The 13,592-nt window shown below is 41.1% G+C and overlaps 1 protein-coding gene across 17 annotated transcripts in view; it reads left to right on the top strand.

The window, feature by feature from the left end:
* The window catches only part of PDE1C (phosphodiesterase 1C), a 427,680-nt gene that overhangs the window by 345,044 nt on the left and 69,044 nt on the right, over positions 1-13,592 (top strand). For all 17 annotated transcript variants that reach the window (XR_010598394.1, XR_010598393.1, XR_010598395.1 and 14 more), the window contains 3 exons: positions 727-808; positions 6,420-6,540; positions 8,722-8,897. Coding sequence is in view for 14 of the 17 variants with exons in the window: in XM_065583732.1 (XP_065439804.1) it covers positions 727-808; positions 6,420-6,540; positions 8,722-8,897 (379 nt within the window). In the remaining 3 variants the exon portion in view is untranslated. The remainder of the gene's footprint in view (positions 1-726; positions 809-6,419; positions 6,541-8,721; positions 8,898-13,592) is intronic.

Genomic DNA, 13,592 nt, shown 5'->3' with positions numbered 1-13,592 from the left:
ATGTGTCCAGGTTTCTGAGTTTCAGCATTTCTTTTGGGCAACAGCCCTACCACCTGTAGCACACTGAGGGTCTCAGTATTTTACTGGGGGGGGGGGGGGGGGCGCGGATCTGAAGTGGTGAGATCCACCCTGTGCAAATACAAATGCATATAAAGAAATACAGATAGAACTCAAACCCTGGAGGAAGAGTCCTGACACTGATACTTTCTGTTGGTGGACTTACTCTAATAATAGAGTTCTGTTACTTGTTGGTTTCACATGAGAAGTGCTGTATAGAATCCTCTTGGGTTTTCAAGGTGTTCCACAGAAACAACCAAAAGGCAAAGAATGCTTTGCAATCAAGATTTACCCGAGTAGATGTTTTAGAAATAGGATTATGTGGTTTATATTTAGTGGTAGATGTAAATTGTATTAGAGAAACGGGAGCTGCTTCCTTCGAAGTAGGGTGGGGGAGCATGTAGAATAGAGTGGGTGCTGTTGCTGCAAGAGGAGGTTGGCCTGTAGTTGAACAGTGAGGTGATAACTCTCCACAAGAAGCTCTTAAAGAAAAGGATTTGGATGCCCAGAATAAACAAAGTTATCCTTTAAAAAGCTGAGTCTTGCAATTAAGGATGTAACATGAGCTTCAATTAAAAAAAGAGAGAGGCCCTTCCAGTGTCCAGTGCTGTTACAGGTGTTAAGCGACTCTTGTTGTATTCTAATATGCTCTCAATTTTGTTTCTCCAGGGTGACAAAGAAGCAGAACTAGGGCTTCCTTTCTCCCCACTGTGTGACCGCAAGTCTACTATGGTAGCTCAGTCTCAGATAGGTATGTCATTTCAATGTACTTCACTTAGGACGCAAAGCAGCAATTTAAAGGGAAAAAAAATATGCTCCCCCCCAACGGGAGTAAGATCATTCTGGGCTCTCATCACTTTGAATTGGTTTAGAAGTGGGGGGGGGGGAGAAATCGCACTGGCGTTATTGTCCCTAAAGGGATGATTCTAAGATGAACAGCTATCACATTTAGTTGATTTATGAGAGTTGTACTAAAGGGGAACTGAGTTAACACAAATGTTACTGCTGGACCAACCACTATACATGGCTGTATGGCGGCTGCTCCTTGGTTCCTGAACACTGCAGAAGACACTTGAAGCGGGGATCCTGGCTTCAATACATGTTACTTTAGTTTTTGACTAAAGTCATTGTTTTGCTCATTTAACTGATTCCCTAACCTTCTAACCCACCAGCACTGTTCCAACTTCTCCAGTCAGCAAGCATCACCCCCAACCTTATACTGGGTCCAGCCACTGCTTCTTGCCCCCATCTTCCCATCCCCATCCAGCAAGGGAGGTGGGAGCCTGCAGTGAACCAAAACAGTGCTTCCTTTTCCACCTCCTCCTCCTGCAGGAGAAACTGTGAATGGGGTTTGGGGAGAATGATCCCGAAGTTGTTGAGCAGCATGGAAATGGGAAGAGGCAATAAATCTGTAACACTGGAGGGGCAAGGAAGAGGGGAGAAGCAGCCTAGAGACATGCAGGAGTTTGGAGACAAGAGAAGATACTGGGAGTTGTGGAGACGGGTTTCCGAGGTTGAATGGGGGAAATGAAGGAACGAGAGGAACAAGGGGCAGGGGAAATGGAAAGAGAAAGGTACTGGTGGATGGAAGGGACAGCAGGAGTAACTGAGAAAACACTGGGTATGTTTACATTGCAATGTAAGCCCAGGGTTTGAACTCAGGCTCAAGCCTAACCCCGCTTCCATCTACACACAAAACCCACTAACCCAGGGCTTGGATCTAGGGTTCTAGGAACTCAGAGGGGGAGAATCTAAGCCTGAGTCAAGCCGGGACACAGAGTTCTAGCTCTATGGATTTGCAGTGTACATGCGGCCCCACTGGACTCGTGTTCTGGGAGTCCATCAGAAGTATCCCACAGTTCTACAGCCTGGCTTTCTTTGACCTCTGGAGAGTCAAGTTTTATGCACAGTCAAGTTTTCCGTCACTGCACCAGGAACAAAGGACTAAAGCGACCACATTTTGGGCAGGTGTTAGGAAGTCTGGGATATGGGTGGTTTGACTCTGGCCCGCGTAATACAATGTACATGCTAGAAGCCTCAGGTTGGGATCTAAGGTTCAACAATCCCTATCCTGGGGTTGCAGATGAACATAGATGCTCAAGCCATAGGTTGACAAACCGAGGGTATGCTAACTTGCGTTATACTAACCCTGGGCTTACATTGCAGCGTAGATACACCTACTGACACTAAAAATGTGGCAGAGGGAGAAAGTTTTAAAGAAAGGTGTGGGGGAGGAAGGGAGTGACTTTGTTTTTTCCTCCAAACATTTTATAACCAAGCTGAAAAAAAGTGTAAAAGGATGAAATTTCACAGCTGTCCCCAGCACTGTCATGGGATGAATGGAAACCCAGATCCAAACATCCCTGAACTTTGGAGAAGTTCAGATCCGTATCTGTGGTTTAGGGCTATCCCTAGTTTAGCTGTTTTCTCACATTCCCTTTCAGACTGTCATGTAAAGCTTCAGAGCCAGAAATCTCCTCAGAGTCCCAGTTCTTGGGATACTTCCATCCCTATTTTTCCAGTCTCCAGAGGTTCAGACAGTTCAGTTAATCATCTGTACTAATAGGCTCTTATTCAAATCATGTCTGGTCACCTAACCTTTTCATGTTAATCCCTCTCTACCTGCAACACAGAGTTTTACCTGGGAAAGTGGATACACCCACAAGAGATAATTTAGAGAATTTTTTCACTTCAAGGTCCCGGAAACAAAGACAAGGTTTTCATCTCGAGGCCAAAAGACCAAAAATGTCAAGACACTTGACCACAGCCTTGGATAGACCAAGAGACTACCTACACTTGACCAGAGCTCAGAGAGCCGAGTACTACACTACTACTAAGGGCAAAATGGCTCCATAGGCACCCCAGACATGCTGGAGGGGGATCAGACAGGGACTGGAAAATACAGGGAGGGGAGCTGCAGCTCAACTAGAATCCCTGTTGGGGACCCCCAGGCAGTGCATGGCTGCTGCACTTCTCTGGAAGGGGGTACAACAATGTTCCCCACTCCCAGCTCTCCTGGCTGGTGTGGAGCTAAGGCCTCACCTGCCATACACCCCATTTCAGGCCCTTTGCTTCTGCAGAGGCTCTAGGAGGGAGCAGGGGCCATGCTCCAAGGAATTCTTCCCAGCTTCTGTGCAGGGCACAAGCCTGTGTGAAGAAGCTGCTTGTACCTCTCTCCTCTTTTGTATTCCATGCACAGGTCGGCCAGAATTTGTCTCTAAATAAAAAGACCCTTATGACCGCCTCCAGTGTGCAAATCATTGCAGAATTAATGGTGAATTAAACCATTATCCAAACAATTACAGCTTAAGAAACAGGCACTCAATCAATAAGCAAAGAGAGATTTATTTAGTTCTGTGTTATTTATCATTACATTTAATTTGTGCAGTTAACTGTATCCAATTGGCATTAACAGGCACATTCTCTCTAGAAGTCTTGTCCTCTAACATTATAAAGTTTTCATTACAGTCTGCTCAACATATGGGCAATAACTTGACATCTTCAGTGTCTCCTTCATTAAATCAAAAACTCTTACCTTTCCCCAATATGTGTTGAGGTAAGATTCCTCTCAAAGTCCTAGGCCAGATTCTTAGGGAAATATTCAGCTCCTATTCATTTGCTTATCTGATTGATAGCTTTTAACAAATAGTGCCACTGAATGGTAATTACTAAGTTTCTTTGCAGATGTAAGTACCTCATGAATTCCAAATTGTACTATTATCTACAGCACACAGCCCTCATTTTCCACAAATGAAAGGAATGTCATTTGTGAGATAAGTTTGTGTTCTCAAGTATCAGAAGGGTAGCCGTGTTAGTGTCTGGATCTGTAAAAAGCAACAAAGAGTCCGGTGGCACCTTATAGACTAACAGATGTATCGGAGCATAAGCTTTCGTGGGTGAATACCCACTTCATCAGACGTTTTGGGTTCTCAGTCCACTTCGTAGTGGGGACATAGAGTTTCTGGGCTATCTCAACAGCTTGTTTACAGTATCAGGCGAGACAGAACTAAATCACCTCTCGAGGTTCCCTCCTGGTCAGAGTTAAGGCCGTGTTCTATTTTGCTGCTGTACGAAAGGTCATCGTTAGAGCTGGGCAAAGAAAGGTAATTCCTTTTCGCAAAGGATATCAATATTTCAAAACCTGGTTTTGTTCCAATTTGGAATAAAATCCAAAAATTTTGAAATTCTCTGCAAAAGGGAATGAAGCCCCAACTTACAATCTGCTTGTTGGATTGTCCCAGAATCATAGACCCCAGAAGCCCTGAGGTCCCTGACTCTGGGGCAGTGTGTACAGTGAGCTGCCGAGGAGCCAAATGAGTGGAAACCAGGTAAGGTTCCATCAGAACTTTGTTAAAATCAGACCATCGCTGTGAAATGTTTTGATTTTGACAAATTGGCAGATTCCGATGAGAAAATGTTTTGTCAGAAGTTTTTCAGCCAGCTCTAGTTGTTGTGGATGCACAGACCACAGCAGGTGAGCATGCTTGATGACCAGAAATGCAAAGAGAGGGTTTCTTAGCATGTATTGTTTCTACAGAAATTAAACAATTTAACAAGAAAAATTTCTTTAAAAGGAAGAGAACAAAAGAGACACATTCTTTCACCTGCCACTTCATTTTGTAAAGAAAATGTTGGGAACAAGTCCAATCGGAGATGATTCACATCTTAAAATCAGGCCTTTGGTCAAGTGGAGGGGAGCGGGGGAACCCAGCAAATTGCAAAGAATTACCAGGCCAACGTTTTTATTTCTCAACAGGAGAATTTGAAGCCCCTTTCTTTCTATCCAAGGCAGCAGGAAGCTTTGTTTGACTGGAAACGGGCCTTTGTTGTCATCACTGTCTCTTGCAGCTGATTAATGTAGCAAGAGCCTTTTATTTTTGTCCTTTGGCTTGCTGGAAAGAAAATGATGGCTTCAGAAGATATAGGACAAAAGCTGATGATTAAATGAGGTTGTTCCTGAATGGCAGTCTCTCAAGAAATTATTCCCTAACTAGCATGATCTAGGTGTCCTTTTTAACATGGAATGAAAATAAACTCTAGGCCAGTGGTTTTCAACCTTTTTTTTTCATTTGCAGACCCCTAAAAACTTCGAATGGAGGTGCAGACCCCTTTGGAAATATTAGACAAAGTCCACAGGTCTGCGGACCACAGGTCAAAAACCACTGTTCTATGGTGATGTCAATCTTTTGTGGACCCCTTTGACATAGTTTGATCACAAGTAGAAAACCACTGCTCTTGCCAGTTGGCCTTGGGACCCTCATCTCAGAGTGTAAAGATGAGGAGTAAGATAATCCTCAGGCAAAAACTACGTTAAGGTGGAGAGTATGTATCAGTAATTTAGAGTAAAATACATTAGAGGGTGTTGTAAAGTATCCCCAGACCAGGCATTGTAAACCCAAGAAATCCAGAGTTCAGGTTAAATTTAATAATAAATCCAAATGTGTTACAGTATGGAAATGTACAGTTAGGGCTCCCAAACAACCTTAACTCTGCTGAACAGTGACAATATGAGGGGGAAATAAAGTTGAAAAATCTGTCTTTAAAAATCAGTGGGTCTAATCTGTGACCACAAACACTAAAGTACCTTAGTGACCATATGGTTATTGTATGGTGTCACACAGGGCAGGGCTACAGGTGGCTGAAATATGGTGTATAAGTGCGCACATTAGCAGACCCAAAACATCTCCACAACCTCAACGCTCTGGGTGGATCCATCCCTGTTGCTTGCACAAAGAGCTGACTTGCAGGAAGATGTATTATGCTGTTTCCTCCCAGCCCTACCCCTTGTACACAAGCCAGTAGAGGGAAAGATTTAGTTCTGTATTTTTCCCTTCTCCTCCTGATTTAAAAATAATATATGAATTTGTTAAAAATTAAATGAATAGAATCTGAATATGTTTGACCCTCAGTAAGTACAAGCGGGGCAAACCTTCAAATGAGAATATTCACAAAAACCCACTGATACTTCATAGCTCCATGACACTTGGAATAGATACCCAGAGAAGTCTATCATTATTACTATTCTTTTATTTTTCTGTTTCCAGAAATTTCATCCTTCAAGCTCGGTCTCATCCAACTGTCCCGAGAATTTGGCTTAGATACTCAAAAAACTCATGCAGAACAAGTTCTATTGCATCTGTTTATATTCTGAATTTCCACCCTTTCTTTCCAACATTTAAGGAGCTACCATTGCATGCAAAATATTAGCTTATGGGTCAGGATTAATGCATAGTATCATTCTTCCTTCTCCTTTTTTGAATTCCTCTTTCAACATGTAATTCTTTTCATCCACTGTGCTATTACACTAGATAATTCACAGGCAATGGCAAAACATAAATACTTACCTCTTCTGTTTCATTCAGGTTTTATTGATTTCATTGTGGAGCCCACTTTTACTGTGCTGACAGACATGACAGAGAAGATTGTAACACCCCTAATTGATGAAGCCTCCCGCTCTGGTATGACTGGATTTAGACGTTCCAGGTGAGTACCTATATTTGCTTTGGGGCATGAGTGTTGTCTCTGCTTTTAGGGCTCACTTCTCTGTTTTGGACTCATTGGGTATTAGCAAAGACCTCCCATTGGTTCTGTCTGTCCTGATTTCTACCTGAAGAGAAATATGGTTGGGAAGTGTAGTAGAAATGGATTGACCATGAAGTACAATCAGACCTGGTTAATTATTGCTTGATTTATGCATATATTCACGTCAGAATTCATTGGAATTTGGATGTAAAGAGTCTCACTTTCATTTAACCTGACCTTCTGCCATAAGAGCTATCAAGGAACCATCTTGAGTTATTAGGGTTTCTCCTGTGCAGGTCCCGGGATAATTCCAGCACAATTGTAGGTTGAATATTAAAAAGGCTTGAATGGGGACATAATCTGCCTGTATGCTATTCACCATTATCTGAATAGTCAGAATAATAGATATTAGAGAGAGAAAAGACTTATTTGGTCACTTAGCCCCTCTCTTTGTCAGTGCAGGGTTGTTCCAGACATTGTAGATTCCCCATTGATTTGTACATGTCTCCAGCAATGGAGTTTCAACCTCTTCTCTTGGGAAATGATTCAGAAGTCTAAGTCACCATTAGGAAATATATCCTGATTATCAAACTGAATTTTTCTTTTCTTCCTTTCCTCCTACTTATTATCCCTTATGCCACACTCACTAATTTGTTTCCATCCTTGATGTTTTACACTAAACAGATACTTAAAGACACTGGATCAAACCAACATTCCATATTTGAATGTCTCTTAAATACAGGGAAGTTCAGAATCTGAAGCTGGATTCCATGACCTGTGTTTCTATAATCTAAACCACCAGAAACTGAATCCTAAATGTCCTTGAAGTTTGGGGAACGGGGTTGGAACTGAAACTAAAATTTTGCAGCTCAACCAATGACTTTTGGACAAGCTATCCCTCTATCCCTATATAACACTGTCCTCGGGAGCCAAAAAATCTTACCGTGTTATAGGTGAAACCGTGTTATATCGAACTTGCTTTGATCCGCCAGAGTGCGCAGCCCCCCCCCCCGCCCGAGCACTGCTTTACCGCCTTATATCCGAATTCGTGTTGTATCGGGTCGCGTTATATCGGGGTAGAGGTGTATAAAGCCCTTTATCAGTCAGTCATCTCCCTTCCACCCCCAGACCTTAGTCATTGCTGTCAACAATTGTTTAGGAACTTAAGTTTTCCACATGCATTAGTCCTTCTGGATCCTTAATTATATTTGTAGCTCTTTAGGTTCCTTCCAAATTTGTTTGCATCTGAACTTGATTTTAAACATATGTAAAATTCACTGAAGCTGCAGACAGTGCCAGAAGCTACAAGAGGTTCTAGTTCAGTGCTCTAGAACTAAGAGCCAATACAGACTACTGTCCAGAGATGATGAGGTGGGACAGTCCTCTAGCCCACCATTGAGTCAGGGGCCTTTAGAAAGGTGAGATAGGGCATAAGTAGTGCCTCAGGCACTTCAGAGAAGGTTCAAGAGACATTTAGTAATTTTTCAGGTGCTGCCATACAAAGGTTATAGAGCCAGCATCTTATATAGTATTTCCATCTATCCAGGAAGGGAACAGAGTTGCAGGGCACTAGTTCCTATTTGTGTAAGGGCAAAATGTGTCATATTTTTAATGATTGGAATTTAGTTATGCAAGACTTTTTTGATGTGCAGTTTCACACAAATTTCCATTTTAATAATGAAAAATTTGCAAAGTGAGAATGGGAACTTTCACACAACTCTAATAGCATTAGGCAACATATATGGGTATTACCGGTGTTGAGCTCACTGAAGTTCACAATGTTGGCTATTAATAGACTCAGAGCCGATTTCTCATCTCACACTGGTGTTAATTGGGAACAACTTCACTGTATTGACAGAGTTGCACTAGTGTAAATCACATTGGAATTAGACTCACTGTTTCTTACAATGCTCCAGATTGTCTCATCAATTCTAAAGTAGATCTCCCCAATGTTCTCATGATATGGTTCTTCCAACACAAGCATCTTCCACAAGGAACAGAGGGAAGAAATTTAAGTTTTGGATATTGGCTTTTGCTGATTGACTGTATAGTACTTTATGGCTAGGGTCTGTTTCACTCCATAGCTGTATTTAAGTGTATGAAGTGCTGATTCCTATCACATTGTGTGATCTTGTCTCCCAGTTTGAATAGCATTAGCCCCTCAGAAGTTAAAAGATCAAGTGTCAAGAGCACTGGGTCAGAAGGAAGTGCCTCACTCAACTGTTCCATACTCACTGTGGATTTCAAATGTTTTAAAGCCACCTGGACCGAGGTGGTGCAGCAGAACCGGGAGAAATGGAAAGCAAAAGCAACCAAAGGTAACAGACGAGCCTCATAATAAAAGGCTGCAAGCTCTTTTACCTCCTCCTCCCCTTCAGGCTTTTTTTCTACGTAGTTAGCCCTGAAGTACGCTCTGACTTCTCAAACCATCTGCCTCTAGAGGCCAGCAACTCAACTGAAAGCCTTATACCTTTTTGTATACTGTGCACACGGGTGTTGGAAGTGTGTATGTGTTGAGGGAAAGAGAGCAGTAGAGAAGATGATAGAAAGGGAATGGAAAGGGAAGTCAGTGGGCTTTGGATCAGGCCCCAAATGAAAGGAAGGATCTGACTTTTTGACAGCTTGTGAAATCTCTTTAGAGCTGTATGCCTGTTGCTCAGATCCTTGATTAACTGAGACAGTATATTGTTTGATTTAGACAGTTTGATTTTATTACCTTATTTTTTTCTTGTATGGCAGTAGTATTGTACAGTACTATATATGGGCCCTATCCTACAAACACTTACTTGCCAGCCATGGGGCTTAATACCATAAAGACTCCCATTCACTAGAGCTCAGAACTACTCATACACCCAGCAGTAAATGTTTGCAAGATCAAACTCTATGTCGCTGTAGGGCAAGATACATTTCTCTGTGGCAGGGACTCCTTTCTTCTTCTGTGTTTGTATAGTGCCCAGCACAATGAAGCCTCAATCTTGACTGTGACCTTTAGGAGCTACTTTGATATCCATTATTATTAATAATAATCTCTTAGACGTGAGGAATGGAGATGGGTGCAAGTTCTTTAACCAAACTGATTTGGACTTGGCTTGAGGCATAGTGGAAGACTTGGCTTAGTTTTTATATTAACTGAAGCAGATTGTTCAGCCTCAATTATAAACTCTCTTTGGGAGGCAGAAGGGGACAAGTCTGTTAACCAAATAAAATTTTCCTTGAGGTTAAAACATACCATACAAAGTATCAACCCCTTTTATGCTTCTCTTGCCAACAAAAAAAAGTCCATTTATTTGCCAATTGATTTCAGATAGCTCTTACTTTTTAAATTGGTGTTTACTTGTTTCATCTGTTCTTTTTTGGATCAAAAAGATCTGATGAAAACAAATGAAAGTTTACCAAATGACTATAGTCATTAACATGGCCAGATGGTTTTTGGTATATGACTGTTGAATGTATGTGGCCAATCTATTTTGCTTTAACACGTGACTGCTGTTCATGAGATTGTCATCATTATAGTGTATATACTGTTTGTTTATCTAAAGTGCACACCCACACTATCTAAATCCTGTATGCAGGGGAGACCATCAGGGAACTTAATAATACATACTTTACAGATTGCCTACAAACAAATGCATAATATGGACCCCAATGGGTCCTGAGGATTCAACTTTGTTTTCTACCCATTTGCAGTGAGTGTTTTGAGCAAGGATTTTTACTGAAACATACATAAGAAGTCACATGATTCAAATGGACACGTGCACCATTAGTTAGGTTCTGGTTTGTCTCTGCTCATCAGTTTTTAAATCTTCATACATTTCTGGGTGTGTTTAGTAATAACCACATTTATATAAAACTTTTCATTCTAAAGACCTTTACAAACACAGGACTTGTCACTGGATTGGCTGCGCAATGGGATCTAGAAAGTGAGGCACTGGACTGGGAATTCGGAGACCTGGCTTCTATTCCTGGTTCTGCCACTGGCCTGTTTTTTTTACCTTGGGCACATCATTTTACCTCTATATGCCTCTGTTTCCTGACACTTATCTATTCATCTGATAAGCTCTTTGGATGGAGACCATTGCTCAGTATGTTTGTAGAGGGCCTACCACAATGGAACTTCAGTCTCTGTTGAGGCTTCTAGACATAATTAAACTGCAAATACATTTAAAAACAATAATAATGTATAAAGTAATTAATAGGAATGCAGTCACAGTCAGGGTGCAGCACATAACAGCTATTTATTAGTGCACAGCAACATTACACAGCAATTTAGGATCAGAAGCAAAGAGGAAATTGATTTGTACCATTTCTGTAGAATACTATAGTGTCTTTTGTAAGGATATTATCAATAGAAACTTGGTGTGGTGTTTTTATACTGAGTATAGTATTTTTGGAAAATGTCTTGGACTGTGTAGGCAAAATAAGTGAGTTTGTTGCTCAGCTCCTCCTACTTAAAAGCTCATTATTAAATAATTATAAGTTAAGAACCAGAATAAACATCTGCCCCAAGGTATAAAAGCACTGTACAGAGCAAGCATGTTGTGACACTAATTTTAATATCAGGCAAATTTCTAGCAGTATCATAATAAATCTCTATATGAATTAATGTTCCCTGCAGTTTTTAACTGAGTTTTGTCTATCTCCTGTGATTAGGTTGCAAAGTGTTAGCAAATTTTTCAGAGAGTCCAAAACCAGGGGAGGTATCTGGGAAGCCTTCACTGTATCATACCTCCTAAGGCATAATATCAGTGTGCATACTGAGCCATCTATGGAAACTAGATTATTGCAGAAATGATTAATAAAGTGTGGGAGGCTCATATCTAATTTAATTATATTTTCATGTGATCCATAATTTATTAATTTAAAAATTAATTAATTTTTGTCAGCTGCTGGCAAGGAAATACAGATTGATGCTTCTTATAAAAATGACATTTTTTCCCCTTCTGTTTTGTTCCTCTTTTTGGTAGATTTTCTGGAGAAAATTGCTCTGATTCAGTTGTCAAAATAATTTTTGTTACATGTGCGAAGATGTTTAATAAACACTTTGTAATTCGTACTCCCTTGCTTAGGGTCTGATCCTGCAAGATACAGAGCACCTTCTGCATAGATGTAGAGACTCTTCAACTCCCATTGACTGCAATTGGATTTAAACTGAAGATGCTTAGCACTTTGTAGGCGTTGTTCAGCAGTCCAAAGGAGCCAGAGTTCTGTATTTTTGTGGTACTAGTCAGAATTAGCGTAGTTTGAGAACTGCCTAAGAGACAGGAAAATGATATCACTGGTTCTAAGTATTTGCTGTCACAGCAGAACCCAAGGTTCAGTTTGCTGGACATGAACACAGACTACTTTTAAAACAGGAAGTTACTGCTCTTTATTAACTTTCTTTTACATGCATAATCTGAAATACTATTATTGCTCAGGGCTGATTGTTTCCATGCTTAACTGCCCTTCCTGTACTTCCATTGTTTTAAAACTCATAAACAAGTCCCTATGGCCAAAACAGGTAGCCCAATGATAGAGGTACTCAGGCCTAAAAGTACACAATTCTGCTGACAGGCATCCTGTCCCTGGGAAAGAAAAAGACCAATAGTGGAGATGGCTGACTTAGTGGGAAGCTGAGGTAGGAAGAGGCCAGCTGAGTTCACAAGCTAAATATGAGTCAACAGTGTGATGCTGTTGCAAAAAAAGCAAACATGATTCTGGGATGTATTAACAGGTGTGTTGTGAGCAAGACACAAGAAGTCATTTTTCCGCTCTACTCTGCTCTGGTTAGGCCTCAGCTGGAGTATTGTGTCCAGTTCTGGGCACCGCATTTTAAAAAAGATGTGGAGAAATTGGAAAGGGTCCAGAGAAGAGCAACAAGAATGATTAAAGGTCTTGAGAACATGACCTATGAAGGAAGGCTGAAAGAATTGGGTTTGTTTAGTTTGGAAAAGAGAAGACTGAGAGGGGACATGATAGCAGTTTTCAGGTATTTAAAAGGGTGTCATAAGGAGGAGGGAGAAAACTTGTTCACCTTAGCCTCTAAGGATAGAACAAGAAGCAATGGGTTTAAACTGCAGCAAGGGAGGTCTAGGTTGGACATTAGGAAAAAGTTCCTAACGGTCAGGGTGGTTAAACACTGGAATAAATTGCCTGGGGAGGTTGTGGAATCTCCATCTCTGGAGATATTTAAGAGTAGGTTAGATAAATGTCTATCAGAGATGGTCTAGACAGTATTTGGTCCTGCCATGTGGGCAGGGGACTGGACTCGATGACCTCTCGAGGTCCCTTCCAGTCCTAGAATCTATGAATCTATGAATTACATGGTCACGTTTCTTATGTGACATGCCCCCAATGGCAGATTTATGGGAGAGAGGATAAAGGGGCTGAATTTATCTGCCTTTCACTTCCGCTTAGATCCTCTGTTCTCTTTCTGACCTAAACTAGTTTCTGGTGTTCCTAGGCAAATTCCACCCCAGAGGTGGCTGCACATCTGTGGTGCATTTGTAGTCTGTATATCATTGCAATTTTGTGAAGCAATTTAGGATCATTCAGGATGGAGGGGCACTGTATACATGTAAAATATTAGTAGCCAGAGCATTAGACCAAAAGGAAAGGAAGGAAAACTTGGGTAAGAGTGAGAGGAAAAGAAGAGCGTAAGAAGCCAGCAGAGAGAGACTGAAATCCCCTTCTCTTTACATGGATGGCTGAACTGTTCTTCCCTTAATTTGCTTTTTAAAATACATAGTTATAAAATATTTGGGGTCCATATTTACAATTGCATTAGTGGTGGGGTTTTCAAAAGTGACAACAAATATTGACTTTAATAGGAATACAGCTAGGCCAATGCTGAGTGCCTTGCAGGTCTCACCCTAAATGTTTTGTTTTTGTGTCTTTTTTTTGTCATGTTAATTTCCACATTTATCTAAGTTAAGATCATTTGAGAGGACATGGCTGAAATTGGATTAAATGTGTGTACGGTATCACTCTGGCAAAGCTGCTAATGGTCTTGATTTCCCCCCCCTTCGTTTTGG

The sequence above is a fragment of the Chrysemys picta genome, chromosome 2 (assembly GCF_011386835.1).
Source record: "Chrysemys picta bellii isolate R12L10 chromosome 2, ASM1138683v2, whole genome shotgun sequence".
Classification (NCBI taxonomy): domain Eukaryota; kingdom Metazoa; phylum Chordata; order Testudines; family Emydidae; genus Chrysemys; species Chrysemys picta.
The sequence above is the reverse complement of the archived record's forward strand: the minus strand, read 5'-3'. Positions and strand labels throughout refer to the sequence as shown.